The 18,810-nt window shown below is 37.4% G+C and overlaps 1 protein-coding gene and 1 long non-coding RNA gene across 5 annotated transcripts in view; one reads left to right on the top strand and one right to left on the bottom strand.

Moving 5' to 3' along the window:
* Nucleotides 1-18,810, bottom strand: part of Trpm7 (transient receptor potential cation channel subfamily M member 7) — a 71,352-nt gene that overhangs the window by 37,003 nt on the left and 15,539 nt on the right. For all 4 annotated transcript variants that reach the window (XR_007208801.1, XM_048332428.1, XM_048332429.1 and 1 more), the window contains exons 4-15: nt 16,643-16,841; nt 15,650-15,863; nt 14,492-14,616; nt 13,388-13,559; nt 11,609-11,783; nt 10,248-10,371; nt 8,944-9,016; nt 6,752-6,852; nt 5,344-5,478; nt 3,006-3,059; nt 1,500-1,640; nt 341-475 (exon numbers count right to left, since the gene is read on the bottom strand). Coding sequence is in view for 3 of the 4 variants with exons in the window: in XM_048332428.1 (XP_048188385.1) it covers nt 341-475; nt 1,500-1,640; nt 3,006-3,059; nt 5,344-5,478; nt 6,752-6,852; nt 8,944-9,016; nt 10,248-10,371; nt 11,609-11,783; nt 13,388-13,559; nt 14,492-14,616; nt 15,650-15,863; nt 16,643-16,841 (1,648 nt within the window). In the remaining variant the exon portion in view is untranslated. The remainder of the gene's footprint in view (nt 1-340; nt 476-1,499; nt 1,641-3,005; nt 3,060-5,343; nt 5,479-6,751; nt 6,853-8,943; nt 9,017-10,247; nt 10,372-11,608; nt 11,784-13,387; nt 13,560-14,491; nt 14,617-15,649; nt 15,864-16,642; nt 16,842-18,810) is intronic.
* LOC125340675 lies at nt 4,869-17,416 on the top strand. The gene is made up of 3 exons (XR_007208804.1): nt 4,869-5,251; nt 6,436-6,440; nt 17,406-17,416. It is a non-coding gene; the product is annotated as an uncharacterized LOC125340675 (long non-coding RNA).

The following is an 18,810-nucleotide window of genomic DNA, read 5'->3' as shown; positions in this document are numbered from 1 at the left end:
TGGAGAGACAAATCTGAGGCTCGTGGGGTATGGCTCAAGAGGTGGAACATCAGCCTTGAGCAAAAAGCTAAGCAGGAATGGGAGGCAGTGAATTCAAGCTCCAGTACCAGTAAGTGCATGTGCACATGAACACAGACATCACACAAACACACACACACACACACACACACACGCAACTGTTCCAATCAAAAGATAATTCTCACTAAAACAAGTAGTTATTGTTTACCAATATGAAGTAATTAAGGTACAAAATCAAAATCTAGAAAGGGTATTGTTTACATTAATATACCTGATGAGCTAAATAAACCTATTTTCTTTGAAAAAATATAAACAAATATACCTTTGGTCTGTAGGGCTGTGCTGTTTTAATGAAATGATTGTGCCTTGTTTTTTCCTTTTTATCTGCTCTATTGCCAAAAGGTTCATGACTCTTCCGCAACTGGGGAGTGCTACTGGAAGCATTTCGGCCAGATCTCTGAAAACGAGAGCTTATTAGCATTTAAAGACTTAAATCTGCTACACAGATTTATTAACAAGACACATTATAAAAATTCAAGATATATATGAAGAAATGTCTCGATATGTTCACAAACCAAATTTGGCTGATATAGGATTTTGATCCTAAATGCTTTTTCTCTTTGTTTCTCTTTTTTCTTTTTGGAGTCATACCCTTTCTATATTATGTAGTCAAGGGTAGACTCAATCCACTTGCATCAAATATTTCTAATTGCTTAGCTGAAATCTCTTAAATTCTAATTTTAATCACCGTTTAAATGTTATATACATTTGCGGTACCTAGGGCCTCACCACAAGCATTCTACCACTACAACAATTTCTCTAGCCCCTTTTTGCTTTATTTTTCAGATGGGGTCTTGCTAACTTGGCCCAGCTGGCCTCAGACCCCAGTCTTTCTACTTACAATGCTGGGAATACAGTCGTAAACCATCATATCTAACTATTCTTTGAGATACTGTCTCACAAACTTTTTTGCCTGGGCTGGCCTTAAACTATGATTATCCTATCGCTGCTACCCAAGCAATTGGAATTACAGGTGTGAACCACTATACCCAGTCACCAAATGTAAGTAGCTCTTTTTCTAAATTGAGGTGCTGGGGATTGATTTTACGGACTCATGCAAAACAGACAAGTGCTTTACTACTGAATTACATCCTAGCCAGCCCTGGAGCCTCTTAACTAACATTCTATCTGTCCAAGTAAGGCACATAGCCACATGCAGCACCTCATTTGCATGCGTCTTACATTCTCTCACAGAGGGACTATGAGAGCTTATCTGGAGGTTCTAGCCAACGGGGCAACTTCAACACAGACAGACATGAAGCAGCGAGGAAGGAAAAGGACACATGCCCACCAAGCCAGATCACCACAATCAACCTACAGATCACAGGTGGTAGATGAAGCAGCGAGATCACGCGCACACCTTAAGATGTGTGGGTTAATTCCAAAAAACAAATATTAGCTTTCCCCCAAATTTTACATACCCGATTGCTTCCACCAAGACTATTATATATTAGCCGAAAACGTTTCCGAGTGTAGGTGCATCTGTAGGTTCCTCCCATAAGATATTCAATAACAAGTCCTATATCAATTAGAGTGATCTTATATCCTGGAGGAAGATTTCCCTGCAAACAAAATAGTTTTCAACAGATATATAATTCTCCATAATACTTACATGCTAAAATTAGAAGTGTTTGTTTCAAGAAGTAGGGATTGATAACAGCTAATTTTACAAGAGAAAGGAGTAAGTTGCTGCTCTATTTCCTTTTATAAGAAGAGGGTATTCTGCTATTTTGAGGTCTCCTAGGTGTAGTTTGGGATTAGTATGGAGGAAAGCAGAAAGATAACTACTGGTCTCTACTGCCCCAATATTTCACACACAAAATGGAATTACTACGTTTATTACTACAAAATAATGTGTAAAAATGTGCTTCCTAATTGGTAAAAAATATACATACTTTTTTTAAAACAAAAAATATTCTGGCCATACTACAAGAAGAGTTTTTTATCTTTGTCTAGAATATCACTACCATTTCTAACACTTTAAAATTAAGACTTCATTTTCTTAGGGTAATAAAATGCACTTATAGACTACAAGCATTTATGAGTTTGGAAAGACTTCACCGTAAAACTTGTTAATTTCATTAAAATTTGAAAATCATAAGATAATTTATATTCATTAACTAATTCTGACCTTCTACCATCACCACTCTTCATATTTCTGTGATCACAGTTTCTCAGCCTCATTTTTGTTGTTTTGGGGGACTGTGTGTGTGTTTGCACCAGTACTGGGGCTTGAACTCAGAGCCTATGCACTGTGCTCACCAGGAGGACTGGCTTTGAACCATGATCCTCAGATCTCAGCCTCCTGAGTAGTTAAGATTACAGGCTGGAGCCACCCCCAGTTTCAACTCATTCTTAAAATGCTGACATTGTTAATATACTGGTTTCATGTCTGAAATCTCTAATGTCTAGATAGCTGTATTTTGTGAATCTACAATATGAAAATGATCAAATACCCAATTTACATTCACAACATTGAATGTACTTTCAAATAAAACATATTTGGGGGATTTTGTTTTGTTTTCTTTTTGGTGCTGGTACTAGGGTTACAACTTATAACCCTGGACTCTTGCTTGGCTTTTTTATTTAAGACTGGTGCTCTACCAGTTTCTTCAGCATCCATCTAGTCTAGCTGTTTTTACTGGCTAATTAGAGATAGTCTTTTTTGCCTGGGATGGCTTCAAACTGAGAGCTTAGACTTCTGGGTAGCTAGGATTCCAGGCATAAGCCACCACCAATGTCCAGCTTAATTAACCAATATGAACACTTTCATAAAGGAAAGTAAATCTGCATTGGATACCACTAATTTGCTATAAAATGGGTAACACAGTTTAACACTTTTTTTTTTTTTTGGTGCTAGTACCAGAGTTTGAACTCATGTATAAGTAATTTTTACAAAGTAACATTTCTCAAAAATAATTTCTTACCTGTTTGACATCTCGAACAAGATGAAATAGCATTGGATTAGTTGGACCTTGTTTCTGAAGGGAGAAAACAGTAAAACATTTTAAAACATTTTTTCCCTTTTCCTTTGTATTTACATTTTCCCTTTTCATATAAGACTTATGAGAAGTTTTTTAATATGAACTATACTGTTTTGGAGTTATTACACCAAAGATAAGGAGATAACCATTATCAAAAAGTTAACAACTGTGGGGCTGGGAATATGGCCTAGTGGCAAGACTGCTTGCCTTGTATACATGAAGCCCTGGGTTTGATTCCCCAGCACCACATATACAGAAAACGGCCAGAAGTGGCGCTGTGTCTCAAGTGGCAGAGCAAAAAGAAGCCAGGGACAGTGCTCAGGCCTTGAGTTCAAGCCCCAGGACTGGCAAAAACAAAAAACAAAACAAAACAACAACAACAACAAAAAACTAAAGTTAAAAACTGTGAGAGAAGACGTTGTACAAAAAGAAACGTATTCTTTACTTGACTTATGTAATTGTAACTAGGAATATCAACCATTACTTCTTTCAAAAAGTCTTGATTTTTTTTTTTTTTTTTTTTTTGCCAGCCCTGGGGCTTGAACTTGGGGCCTGAGCACTGTCCCTGGCTCTTTTTGCTCAAGGCTAGCACTCGCCACTTGAGCCACAGCACCACTTATGGCCATTTTCTATGTATGTGGTGCTGGGGAATCAAACCCAGGGCTTTATGTATACAAGGCAAGCACTCTTGCCACAAGGCCATATTCCCAGCCCCCAAAACTATTTTCTTTGATATTCTTGGCTTTCAGACTTAATCTAGTATCTAAGGTGACTGATTTTGCATGAAAACTATATTTTGTCTTACTCTGTTTAGGGGTGGGATTCTCTCTGCTCATTCTCCCCCATAAGTTAACTTTAAAATAAACATGTCTTCTAAGTTATTATGAAATTGTTTTTAGGGTATTATGAAATACGGTTGCATTTTAAAATGGTATGTAATCATAAAAATATAATCTTTTATAACTGTTACATCTTAATCCATTAAATGTTTATCTATTTTAAGAAAATTCTAGCCAGGCACTGGTGGCTCATGCCTGTAATTCTAGTTACTCAGGTGGCAGGATCTGAGAATCGTGGTTGGAAAGCAGCCCAGGCAGGAAAGTCTGTGAGACTTTCATATCCAATAAACTATCCAGAAAAAGCAAGATGCTGGGGCTGGATATGTGGCTGAGTGGTAGCATGTTTGCCTAGCATACATGAAGCCCTGAGTTCAATTCCTCAGTACTACTTAACAGAAAAAGCCAAACATGGTGCTGTGGCTCAAGTGGTAGAGTGCTAGCCTTGAGCAAAAAAGAGGCTCAGGGACAGTGCCCCCAGAACCAGAAAAAAAAAAAATTTTTTTTTTTTTTTTTTGGCCAGTCCTGGGCCTTGGACTCAGGGCCTGAGCACTGTCCCTGGCTTCTTCCCGCTCAAGGCTAGCACTCTGCCACTTGAGCCACAGCGCCGCTTCTGGCCGTTTTCTGTATATGTGGTGCTGGGGAATCGAACCTAGGGCCTCGTGTATCCGAGGCAGGCACTCTTGCCACTAGGCTATATCCCCAGCCCCAGAAAAAAAAACTTTATTAAAAATTTTACACACACATACACACACACACAATTTTTTTGGTGGTTGTAGGGCTTGAACTCAGGGCTGGGCACTATCTGTGAGCTTTTCTGCTCAAGGCTAGTGCCCTAAAATCTACTTCTGGATATTAGGTGGCTAACTGGAGGTAAGAGTCTCATGTCTCATGGCCTTTCCTGCCCCAGCTGGCTTTGAATCATGATCCTCAGATCTCAGCTTCCTGAGTTGTTAGGATTACAGGTGTGAGCCACCAGTGCCTGGCTACATACACTTTAAACATAACAATTCTCAAATTCTAATCTGGAGATTCCTAAATTCTCATTCATTGGGATGCCCTGATATAATATCAGAGGATATCATATCAAATCATCAATGTGAAAATCTCAAAGGAAAAACTATGTACAATTTTTCCATAGACATGGAAGTGGGAGGAAACAATCACAAGATATTGATTTGACACTTTTAACAAGTGTAAGATAGGGAACGTGAGTTAGGACTATTAGGTCTCTATCACTTTTTATGTGGCTATGGTGACAGGGAAGGGTTCCTCAAATGTAAAAAAGTTTCAGAATGTCATACAACCAATTCATCAGAAGACTGAATGTCTTTCCCCCATATAATACAGTATGTTCTCATAAAATGACATTTCTTTCTTTTTTTAAAAATGACATTTCCTAAAGATGATGAAATACTCAATGGAGCATTTTCTCATGAACTTACAGTGTTATAAAGTTCTTCCAGTCTGGGAATGGTAAGGAATTTATGCATGCTTACTCCATTTTCAATGAGAAGTTTTACAAATGCAACTCTATCCATTACAAGAGCATCAAGCATAGCTTGTTCCAAGGATCCAACCTAAAAGAATATCAAAATTAATTAATATATTCCACATATTATAATTGTTGCTCATTTTTTTGTCCATCAGGGATGGGGCTGAACTCAGGGCCTGGGTACTATTCCTGAGCTTTTTCACTCAAAGCTAATGCTCCACCACTTTGAGCCACAGTACTACTTCCAGTTTTCTGATGATTAAAAGGAGATGAGTCTCATGGACTTTGCAACCTGAGCTGGCTTTGAACCAATATCCTCAGATCTCAGCCTCCTGTGTAGTTAGGATTATAGGCCTGAGCCACCGGTACCCAGCTGCTGCTCACTTCTAAATGTAAGTCTTTACAAAGTACCTATACTTGTTCCTAAACAGTTTTAGGACAAAATTAGAAAAATAAAGCTGGTTTGGTGAATCACTCCAGTAATCCCTGCTATTTGAAAGGCAGAGATTGGGAAGATCACAGTTTGAGGCTAGCCCAGGCAAAAAAAAGTTAATGGGACCTCCACAGAAACAAATAAGCGGAGCAGGGCTGGGGATATGGCCTAGTGGCAAGAGTGCTTGCCTCGTATACATGAGGCCCTAGGTTCAATTCCCCAGCACCACATATACAGAAAACGGCCAGAAATGGCGCTGTGGCTCAAGTGGCAGAGTGCTAGCCTTGAGTAAAAAGAAGCCAGGGACAGTGCTCAGACCCTGAGTCCAAGCCCAGGACTGGCCAAAACAAAACAAAACAAAACAAAAAAAACAAATAAGCGGAGCATTGTGGATTATGTCTATAATTCCACCTATGTAGGAGGCTTAGGCAGATTGTGGTATAAGACCACATTAAAAAAAAAAAGCAGAGAGACAAACATAACAGAAAGGTAGGGAAGAGGTTGCGCACATGCGTCCAAGTTCCTACAGAATACATTTTCAAAAACACAAAAGAGCTATCTAAGAATAGCATTCTCAAAAAGATTCCATATATGCTATTTCTGTAAGAGAATGAGTGTTAAATGAGGGAAAAGATGCTCAAGTTACTTATATAAAATGGTGCAGTATCTGCATATGACATACACATATGCTCCAGTAATGTTAAGTCATCTCTTGATTGCTTATAATATCTAGTAAATAATTTCTGCTGTTATCATTCAGGAAATTATAAGAAAAAAAAAGGTCTGTATAAGTTCAACACAGAGACAATTGAAAGTGCTGTTACACAGAACAGAATCAGTGGTTAGTTGAATCCAGGACATGGAACTTGTGCATAGGGAGGGACACTGTACTTAGTTTAACTGTGTACATAGATTATTTACATACCAACCATTGCTGTCCATACACAAATACATGATTTTTGGCAATGTCAACTCTATCCCAGGCCAGTGTAAGGATGAGCTGGTCAAATGCAGATGCATTAGTACCTAATTGGATAAAGAAAATAATTGCCAAGTTTTTCTCCATTAATACAAGAACATTTCTGAAAACTCCCTACCACCCTTTAACTTACACAGCAGGTGCCAGCCACCATTCTGAAGTAGCCTGCCTCAAAGAGATAACATTAACCCCAGGATGGAGAACTTTTGTTTTTCAAGTACAGAAACTACACAGTCTCTCACTGCAAACAATTCAGAATGCAGAAACTGAGAAGAAAACAAAGAGGATCTGTTTCTATCACAGAGACAGTACTAACAGAATTCAAAAATTATCTTTTCAGGTACTTCTCTGTGCATATAGAAGCTCACTCATAAATTTCTAATTATTTATTTAAAAAAAGAATCATATTACACAAAATATTCAATAGCTTGAACTACATACCTAACTATCATACTTTAACTTTCATAAACAGTGTATGTGGATTCATTTTATGTGTTAATACATTGCATTGTTTGTTTGTGTGCTGGTCCTAGAGCTCAAACTCAGGGCCTAGGCACTGTTCTTAAGGTTTTAGGATTGAGGCTGGCACTCTACCACTTGAGCCACAGATCTACTTTTCCAGCTTTTCGGTGGTTAATTGGAGGTAAGAGTCACACAGACTTTCCTGCCTAGGCTGGCTTTGAACCTTGATCCTCAGATCTCAGTCTGCTGAGTAGCTAAGATTACAGGAATAAACCACTGGTGTTCAGCTGTGTTTGTATTTTTTAAAGGTAAGTCACATTTATTGAACAACCACTCCAATTAGTAGGCAATTGAGTTATTATGTACTTTTTGCTATGTATATGTTTAATTATTTACCAGAATTATTTTCTAGACTATAAGGATATACACTTTCTTTAAGACTTTTGCTATACTCCTAAAATATATTTCACCTACCAAGGTATGAGACACCCCAATACCCCTGCCACTTCAGAGCAGACCTTAAGGGAGACAGATGGAACATCATTTTTGTTTCTTCTCTTTTTTTTAGATCTGAGACTTGAACTCAGTACCAGCTGCTTTCACTCACTGGCTAGCATTCTACCAACTGAGCCACACCTCTAATCCATTTATTTTTCCTTTTTTTTTGGTCTGAGACTAGGACTTAAACTTGGCACCTGATGCTTTTGTTCATTGGCTAGTGCTCTACCAACTGACCCACGCTTCCAACTCCTCATTTTCGTTACTAACTTTTGAAGAGATTTTCCACTGTTCTATCAGTTGGATGTCTGGTGAGATACTGAGAAACAGTACCCTGTGCACATACATCCATTTCTTAATCCTTGAATATAACACTGGTTTTCAAATTTTCTCTTAAAAAAAAAAAGTAGCAAGGGGCTGGGAATATGGCCTAGTGGCAAGAGTGCTTGCCTTATATACATGAAACCCTGGGTTCCTCAGCACTACATATATAGAAAAGGCCAGAAGTGGCACTGTGGCTCAAGTAGCAAAGTGATACCCTTGAGCAAAAAAAAAAACCCAAAAAGCCAGGGACAGTGCTCAGGCTCTGAGTTCAAGCCCCAGAACTGACCAAAAAAAAAAGTAACAAGTTCAAGAAATTGCATCTTTCATATCTTCCAACCAAATATAAAATTACTTTTAGGCAATTATTTCTAGCTGGTTAAGAATATAAAGAGGGGCTGGGGATATAGCCTAGTGGCAAGAGTGCCTGCCTCGGATACACGAGGCCCTAGGTTCGATTCCCCAGCACCACATATACAGAAAACGGCCAGAAGCGGCGCTGTGGCTCAAGTGGCAGAGTGCTAGCCTTGAGCGGGAAGAAGCCAGGGACAGTGCTCAGGCCCTGAGTCCAAGGCCCAGGACTGGCCAAAAAAAAAAACAAAACAAAAAAGAATATAAAGAATTGTTAAGAGTTAATTTTAATTAAATAAATCTGGAGGCACAGGCATTGCTATAAACTTATGTAAATCTCATAGATAAAAATAATAACTACCTACAGCAACTAAATCCATCTAGGTCTTTCATGACGAAAACATGGAAAATATCACTTCCTGTGTATTCAGGCAATTGAAAAAGTCTTTCCAAAAATAAATAGGCCACCAATTAAAGATACAACAAATAGTTTAAAAAGATCTTACCTTTTAATAGTGCAGTAAGAATTGCTACATCTATATCTTGATGTTCTTCTGATCCAATGTGGAAAACAGTAATCTATTTAGAGATTAATTTATAACATTATGCATTTACAGTTTTAAAGGTATGCATCATAAAAAGAAATTTCAAAGTATATATAGAGAAAATATTTATATACAGGTCTATTTACTTATATTTACATAAGTGTGTTTCTATATATTTATAAATCTATAGATACAAATATATATTCAAGGTAAAGAGCCTAGAAATAACTTCATTTCAATTCCCAAAAACAAATCAGGAAATTAAGACTTTATCATTTATCAAAATACTTAAGTTTCTTCACATATTCACTGTTTTGTTTTGTTTTTATCATTTTTCTGTCTGTTATAAGAGGCAGTAACCATGGGGCTGGGGATATGGCCTAGTGGCAAGAGTGCTTGCCTTGTATACATGAAGCTCTGGGTTCGATTCCCCAGCACCACATATATAGAAAACGGCCAGAAGGGGCTCTGTGGCTCAGTGGCAGAGTGCTAGCCTTGAGCAAAAAGAAGCCAGGGACAGTGCTCAGGCCCTGAGTCCAAGGCCCAGGACTGGCAAAAAAAAAATAATAATAAAAAAAGAGGCAGTAACATATGGGATAAGGACATAGACTACTTAGCAGATAAATCTTCTTTCTGTTCTTCCTACAGAGTGAACACTTACTTGTGTAGCTTAAGCAGGTGTAGAATTCATTATTGTCTACTTCAGCCTCCTTCATACTAGGATCACAGGGCTGGGCCACTACACTCAGCATATTATACATATATATTCTTTTTGTTTTTTGCCAGTCCTGGCCTTGGGCTCAGGACCTGAGCACTGTCCCTGGCTTCTGTTGAGGCCTAAGTTATGAAACTTTTCCTAAAAGAAAAGTACAAATTTACTGCCTCTTATCCTATAAAAACTACAGTCCTGGGCTGGGAATGTGGCTTAGTGGTAAGAGTGCTTGCTTAGCATGCATGAAGCCCTGGGTTCGATTCCTCAGTACCATATAAACAGAAAAGGCCAGATGCGGTGCTGTGGCTCAAATGGTAGAGTGTTAGTTAGCCTTGAGCAAAAGAAACTCAGAGACAGTACCCAGGCCCTGTTCCAGCTCCAGGACTGGATGAGAAAAATCAAGTACAGTCCTATGTCATCACTCTGTATGAGAACACTAATAAATAAAGACATCTTAACGTTTAAATTTTTAAAATTAAAAATGAAAGTATTTCAGCAATTTAGAGTGTACTTTAAATGAACTAGAAAGACTAATCTGCTGGAATCTACTTACAAGTTCCTTTTTTTTCATGCACTCCATCAGGGTCTGGAATAAATGAACTGCTTCACTTTGGCCAAAGTTAAATGTCTTTTTTATGGTTGAAATAATATCAGGCTCTGCTGCATCAGGAAGATTCCTGAGAAAATAGAACATTTGTAGAACTGATTTCACCTTCTACTAGCTGCAGGATCCCAAGGAGGTACAGGCAGATTCAGGCAAGACCCTGGAGATTCTGTACTAAAATTAAGTATTTGAATGAATGAGAAACTATCTTTTCCTTCAAGAACACCCATTACAAAGTCAAAAAGGATTTTAAAAAAACGGAATGATTTTTCTCTTGAATTACTTTGTGAAGGTTTCTAACAAAGTATGTATTACAGTATTAGTAATGACAAGATACCATACAGCTGGGGCACTGGTGGCTCACACCTGTAATTCTAGTTACTCAGGAGGCTAAGATCTGAGGACCATGGTTTGAAGTCAGTCCCTGTGAGACTCTTATCTCCAACTAATCAAAAACCAGAAGGGCACTGTGGTTCAAGTGGTAGAGCATTAACCTAGAGTACAAAGAGGCTCAGGGACAGTGCCCAGGCGCTGAGTTCAAGGCCCACAACCGACCAAAAAAAAAAAAAAAAGATATCATATAAACTAAATTTTTAGGTATTATGCTCTATAAGGTTATATTCCAAGGTTATATTATGTCCTATTATGTTCTTCAAGGTTAATAAAGATGAACACATTTACAAGGTTCACTCTACAGCATAAGATAAATATGAAAGTTCACCATGATGTCTTCCTTTATTTGCCTAGCTCTACTTCACATCTTTTAAGTAATCACTGTTAACCTGTACAATTTTTCAAGATCCCTTTTTACAGATTAAATTATCCTTTTTGTTTCTACATAAAAAATGTCACAGCACACATTACTCAACATATTCTTTTGTTCATGAGGACATTTTGGAAATCCTTATAAATCTAGTATACAGATCCTATCTTACTCAGCTACAAACTGTACCATTGTGTAGTAGACCATAATTTATTTATTCACCTTTCTTCTGACAGATGTTCTATTTTGTTCTTATTTTTTACTCTTACAGGTAACCCGGTATTAAGAAACTTTGACATTTTTTTCAGATGGTCATCTATAGGAACAATTCCCAGCAACATGCTTCTGAACAACTACCTTCCAAGATGCTGGTAATATCATATTTCAACCTTTCTGATAACGTACAAGATTATCGCAGCAAGCCTTAACAAAATACTTTATTCAACTTAAAATTTTCATGTTCATAAAATACTCAAAGGAATCTGATATTCTAAAGCCACAAGCCTCTTTAACAAGGTTATTCGATTTCTGACACTCAGACACTTACCCTCCTTCTTCTGTTTGCTTATGAATATATGCTAGCAAATCTGCAGCTCTGCCTGTGCCTTCACACACGACTACAGGAACAGGGGGACTTTCTTGAAGGTATTCTAAAACCGTGAGGATAACATTAGGCCCACCTTCAAAAACCAGTGCCACCACAGGAACACCCTGGCCAATTCCTAAAAAAGGTAACAGTTTAATTAACAGTTTAATCAACAGTGTAATCTTATTTTAAATAAAAATTAAAAGTCAAAATATAATTTTCTATAAAACTGTGGACTTCACTAAAAGTAAGTACTAGAGGTGATACCAGTCTCTCACAAAACAATAGACTGGATAAATAATGTTGTCACTAACTTAGTCTGTTCTAAATGGCAAAAATAAAAAAATCCATTACATAATTTGGTATACACAATAAAAGTTTATAAATTATCTTCTTATCAAGAAATTTCAGTTGACAAAGAAATGTGCAATAACTAATTGTTTTTTAGTTTGCTCTTAAAAACAGTCTTGCAGCCAGGCACACACCTGTCACACCTGTACTCCTAGCTACTAAGGAGGCTGAGATCTGAGGATCCGGGTTCAAAGCCAGCCCATGCAGAAATGTCCCTGTGAGAATCTTATCTCCAATTAACCACTCAAAAACCAGAAGTAGTGCTGTGGTTTAAGTGGTAGAGCACTAGGATTGAGCACAAAGAGCTTCAGGGACAATGTCCAGATTCTGAGTTCAAGCCCCACAACTGACAAAAACAAAAACAAAAAAAAAAACCCTAGTCTTGTGATCCTCCAGAGTGTTGATATTACAGATGTCACCTACCACATTCAGCTTGATTTGTTTTTTCTTAATATTTGTTAGTTGGATTTCTAACATATAAGAATTAATGGTAGAAGCAGAATTTACAAGAATAAAAGAAAAAAAATCTAGTCAAGAATACTAATTGTTGTTCTTGTAATAACCTGCAATATGGTAACTGTATAGTTATATAAACATTCCGAATTGTTGTAAATGCTTGGATCCCCTGGTACTGAATGTACTGGTATGGAACTTCATATTTTCATTTCATTTGGTTGTGAGGTTTAGCTTCTTGTTATCCCAGAGTCCTTCATTAAAAATAAATCTAGATGTTGAACCATAAAAGTTCAGCCTCACTGGCAATGTAGCTTAGTGGTAAAGCACTCGCCTAGCATGCATGAGGCCATGGATTCCTTAGTACCACATAAAGAGAAAAAGTCGGAAGTGGCACTTGTGGCTCAAGTGGTAGAGCACTAGCTCTTGAGCACAGAGAGGCTCAGGGACAGAGCCCAGGTCTTGAGTTCAACATACAGGACCAGTCAAAAAAAAAAGTTCAGCCTCCGATAGGGAGAAAAAAAAAAAATCAGTGCTAAAAACACCAACTTCTAGCTGAGCACAGGTGTCTCAGACCTATAATCCTAGCTACTCAGTAAACTGAGATTTAGAGGATTAGAGTTCAAGGCCAGTCCAGCACAAACAAACAAAAAAAACCCAGTAAATACCTCGGGTTACAATAGATTTAATAATAGCAACTTTCTGGCTTTGAAGTCTGAGTACCCTATTTGGCCTGTGACCTCTTTCCCTAAGAATTATTTTCTTTAATATCAGCCATTCTTAGATGTTTTATGCGTTATCAAGCTATGTGAGGGAAAAACAGCTTTAAAAAAAACCCAAAAAACCAAAAATACCACCACACTTTTTCGGAATGATGCTGGTCATTTAATATAACCCTCAAAATTTTAACAATAACAAATGTGTGAATTCCCTTACTAGCATGAATTCTTTGCTGATTAATAGTTTTTTCAAGTTCTCTTCTTAGTCTGACTTCTGCCCCATACTTCCCAACAGTGCCATCATCCACCAATATGAAATGGGAATGGAGATTATTCAGAACATTCAATTTGCTCAGGGGGTTCAATAAGGTTTGGTAAGGAGCAATCACCTAAACAATAGCAAAATAAGAGTTAGTCAGAGGATTAAATGTAATATAATATAAAATAAAATTTGAAGTAATCCACAAATAAAAGAGGTAAAAATTCTACTTTATATTTAGAAATAAACAGAAATGACAGGTAATGCTCAAAGAAGGAAAAACTTTTACACAACTTTAGAGAATTAATTAAACCAAGTAATTACATCCTGATCCTTACTGCAGATTATATGTGTCATCATCACATGCAAAAAGCAGTAAGTAAATACAATGTTAATCAACTGTTATAAGGGTAAGTGAATAAGCTGTAATATACAAAGCACAGTTAAAAAGAGCAATAAACTGTCTTGTTAGCTATCTACCTAAGCCATAAACAGAATCTTCTAAAATTGATATTAGAAATTTTCTAATACTTGAGGATGGTTACTACAAATTCAGGAGCTCCTTTCTAGTAGTCTTTAACAAGTATCTATAAAGCAATTTACAGCTTCAATCTCAAGTAAAAACACTTCATTCCTACTGGTAGTGGCAAAAGATTAATGCATTTAAAAAGTATCTGTATTAGCATCTATAAGCTATACAAGGGTGTTTTCATTGCCACATTTCCATACGTGCATATGTCCCCCATTCAACTTACTCCCTCCTCATCTCCTGTCACTGTGCCTTATCTTATCTCCCTACCCCTCAAAAGAGTGACTCGTAAGGTAATATAGCCATTAAAAATTTAATTAGAGATGTGGAAAACATGTTAAAGTACAGAAAAAATAGAAACCAAAATTATTTACAGTTATTAATGTATTTCCAAAAAGGATCAGAAGAAAACTACAGGAAAATACTTTTAAAATTCAAATCATGAGTAAACATTTTTATTTGACTTCATTGTTCTTGCTATGACTGTGTTAATACATTAAGTCAAAATATGACATTTAAAAAATCATTCTTACGTCTCTCCCAACAAGATCATTTCTGTTCTCTATCACTCCCCATGGAGCTATTCCAATTGTGCAAATCTTTCGAGATGATCGAGAAGCATGCTCTTTGAGGGCATCACCAACGTGTTTTGCCACACCTGTTCACACAAAATGTTATTCATCTCAGTAATTATCACATCATTTAACACTACACATTACTGAGTTATCAGCTTGTCGTCTACATCCCCCCTCAGAACAGCATAAGCTTCATGAAGGTATCTTGTCTGCTTGGTGAAATGGTAATATACTCAGCAGCCCAAAGAGTATCTGCCAATTGGGTTCAAAAAAATAATTAAATATAGTTGGTGATACCAAACAAATGAATGATTCAACTGATATGGATAGATGACTGTCTAGTTTTAGATGTCAAAATTAATTTGCCCTCCTTATATTCAACCTTTATATATGCCAGGAAAAAAAGGGATAAAAGGAGATAGTATATTAAAATTCGTTTCTATGACTCCACAGGAACTAAGACTACCATTCTTTCACCAATTTACTAATAAGTAGTAACATTCTGCTCTCTAGTAGGTTTTGGCAAAGAGCAAACAGTAGGCCATCACACTATTTGCAGTCTTTTTTGTTTTTTTGTCTTTTCAAAATTTTTGGCACTGAGGATTGAACCCAGGACATTGCACTTGCTAGGCAAGTGATTTGCCACTGAGCTACATCCCAGCCCTATTTGCCAGTCCTTGTCAAAAATATTCTCCTGTGCTTTTGGGGGGCACAAAAATGGTCAAAGACAATGTATATATGAGTATAGGTGTGGTAAAATAAAACTTTATTCACAAAAACAAGGATTAGGCTGGATTTGACTGTTTGTCAACTTCTGCTCTAAGAGTATTGTTTTTTAGAGTGCAAATGAAAACCAAAGAGATTCAGTTACTTTTAGCAGTTGGTAGCTTATGTAACAGAAGAACCAAATATAGTGATTTGGTATTGACTACTATTTCAAAAATTTAATTGATATTATGAAAAAATTTACAAACACACTTAATAAAACCAATAGAGTGGGGTATGAGGGAGAAGGTAACAAACATTACAAGAAATGTATCCAAGGCCTAACGTATGAAACTGTACATCAGTTTGAAAATAAAAAATTAAAAAAAACTGATATAGTCATCATATTACCTGTATTTACTCCGCCAGTTAAAATCCAGGCTCCAGTTGTAACGGCAGCTTTAATAAGACCCTTTCCAAGTAACTGTTTAATTCGTGGATGAAGCTCAAACTTCTGCATGCCTCCATGTACAGAGATAACAAGTTTGGGTAATTCCATTTGCCATTCTTTCAGCAGAAGTTGCAGAATGATTTCAGGTTTGGTGTCATATGATAGTCTCACATACTAAAACAAAAAATATTTTAAAAGGACCAAATAACTATACTCACAGGTTTAACAAGGCAACATTACCTAACTTTGGAAAAGAAACTAATTAAACCACATAAAAACACATATAATAAGCTACTTTCAATATATTTACACTCATAGTAATAATACAAATGATTGAAAAAAATCATTCTATGAGGCTTACAGAATTGCTGTCATTTTTAACTCATAAACAGTAACACACAAACCTCCTTTCACCTATATTCAGTTAACAATTAAATCCAATTTATGAACTTATCCAGTTAAGTGCTGTGTTTATAAATACTAGTGTGGACTAGAAGCACTAAGACTGGCTAAGATGATGGGAATGCAGGGGGCGGGGTAAGGAGGGGACAGGATAGAAGAATGCCTTAAAAAAAATAGACATCCCTAAGATACTTGCTCAGAGAAAAATTCGGAATTATGCTTTTGACTGTTTTGTCAATGACCTAAACCTAGTCCACTTATAACAAAACAATGACTATGCAGTGCAACTTTAAAGGTATCTTTACAAATGACAATTTCCATTTTTTGAAGTTTGGCCCAAATGGGAAACAATTGAGAAGTTTAGGCAATATTACATGGGACGGCTCAGCTAGGGATGTAGCTCAGAGGAAGAGCATGTGCTTGCTTGGCAGGCACAAAGTCATGGCTTCAATCTCATAATCACATTAAAAACAGAACCAAAATATCCAATGGGGCACACATGCATTCACCAGACACATTTTTGAAAAGCAAAAAACAACCATTTGACATACCTTGGCACGGTAAGAATGAGAACCCCCTTGAAAATTGATGACTCCATAAGCATCTGTTGGGCTCTGTTCCGTATGCTTTTCCACAGACCATTCTTCTGTTGCCTGATTGAAGTGGTCACCCAATTTCACATCTGAGTATTTCATGGCAAGACTTGCAGTAAAACAAGCATGTTGCTTGACCAAACGACCACAAAAACACCTGAAGTGTAAGATTACAGAGATCTTTCAAAAACTAGAGGCCACGAAAAATTTAATTACAATGAAGAAACCAATGAAGAGTATAAAAAGTTTGACTTTATACCTTTATTATAACACTTAAACGGTGCAAATACATTAGCACATGACGAGGCTACGTAGCATGAACGTCTACAATATGTGGTATACAGCCATCTGGCTACAGAAGGCAATGAGGGGTGAACAGACACAAAGCCATCACATTCACTGAGTGAATGAAACTAGATACCAAGGAGTACATATTTATGTGATTCCTAAACACAGAACTCAAGAAAAATGAAAGCTAATCAATATGATGACCAAAAAGTGAACACTGGGTGCCTGAGAGCCAGGGCAGAAAGGATGGCATTCTATCTAGAAGCACATACTAGGCCACAAAGTAAGAAGCAGGAACCTAACAGAGCATGGCAGCCCTGGTAATTTGATAAAATAGTGCAACTGGATCAGAGCTTGAGGAAGTCTGGGCAGCCAGAGTTTGTGGGATATGAAACAAAAATAAACTATACAAGGCAAAGGTCAGATCCACTAGACAGTAATAGGCCAAAGAATTCCTGAAACTCATAAAGGACAGAGAACAGTCCCACCTGACAGAAGGAGGAAGTCTTAGAATATACAAGGCCTAAGAAATAGGATTCTCAGGAGAGTTTTGTCTAAGTAGATGGATCAAATTATTGTGCTAGACAGCACAAGCCCTAAGTGTAAGGGCAAGATTTGAAAGGACAAAGCGGAACCAAAGTGACCTGTTTACTAGGTAAATGTAAAACTCCCTAATAGAAAACAACAAAACCCAGAAACCAATGTGTAGTAAGTATCAAAAATTCTCACGGGCTGGGGATACAGCCTAGTGGCAAGAGTGCCTGCCTCGGATACACGAGGCCCTAGGTTTGATTCCCCAGCACCACATACACAGAAAATGGCCAGAAGCGGCGCTGTGGCTCAAAGTGGCAGAGTGCTAGCCTTGAGCGGGAAGAAGCCAGGGACAGTGCTCAGGCCCTGAGTCCAAGGCCCAGGACTGGCCAAAAAAAAAAAAAAAAAAAAAAAAATTCTCAGGTCCAGGGCTGGGAATGTGGCTTAGTGGTAGAATGCACTCCTAACATGAATGAAGTCCCTAGGTTCAATTCCTCATTACCACATAAACAGAAAAAGTTGGAAGTAGTACTGTGGCTCAAGAGATAAGAGTGCAAGCCTTGGGGGAAAAAAAAGGCAGGCCCCGAACTGGCCCAAAAAAATCTCAGGTACCGAGTCAATGCATGGTCTCACATACCAATAATCCCAACAATTGGAAGGCTGAGGCAAGAGGATCATGAGTTCAAGGTCTTGTCTCAAACAAACAAACAAACAAAACAAAGCAAAACAAATTGGAAAAATAATCCAGTCATGAAATAACAGAAATGATGCAATTACAAAAACAAAAACAAAAAACCCACACTTTATTGTGAACAAGTACCAACTATTAACACAAATTGGAAGATATTGCAAAATGGACGAAGACCTAAGTGAAAAAAATAAACGGTACAATATCTGAAGTGAAATTCATGGGATGGGGTTGGTAACAGATATTGAGGAGGAAGCGGAGGGAGGCTGAATCAGTATACTTGATGAAACACAGGGAAAGGACTAGAGAGAACAGAAGCAATGGAGCATTAGTGACCCTTAGAATAAAATCAAGAAATTCTACAAACATGTAATTCAAGTTCCAAAGAGAAAAGGATGGGAAGAAAAACATGAAAACCTATTGGAAAGATCTTTTACCCCCAAATCTGAATGATGGGGCCCACAAATCTAAGCAGTTCAACAAAAGGAGCTGAGATGTGACTCAAGTGGTAGACTGCTTGCCAACCAAGCACAAAGCCCTGAGTGCTACCAAAAAAGGAAAAAGGAAAGTATTTTTAAAAACCCTTTTCAACATTCTTTACCCAGTTAACTGATATTCA

Source organism: Perognathus longimembris, chromosome 23 (assembly GCF_023159225.1).
Source record: "Perognathus longimembris pacificus isolate PPM17 chromosome 23, ASM2315922v1, whole genome shotgun sequence".
Lineage (NCBI taxonomy): Eukaryota > Metazoa > Chordata > Mammalia > Rodentia > Heteromyidae > Perognathus > Perognathus longimembris.
Note: the sequence above shows the minus strand (reverse complement) of the source record. Positions and strands in the feature narration are given on the sequence as shown.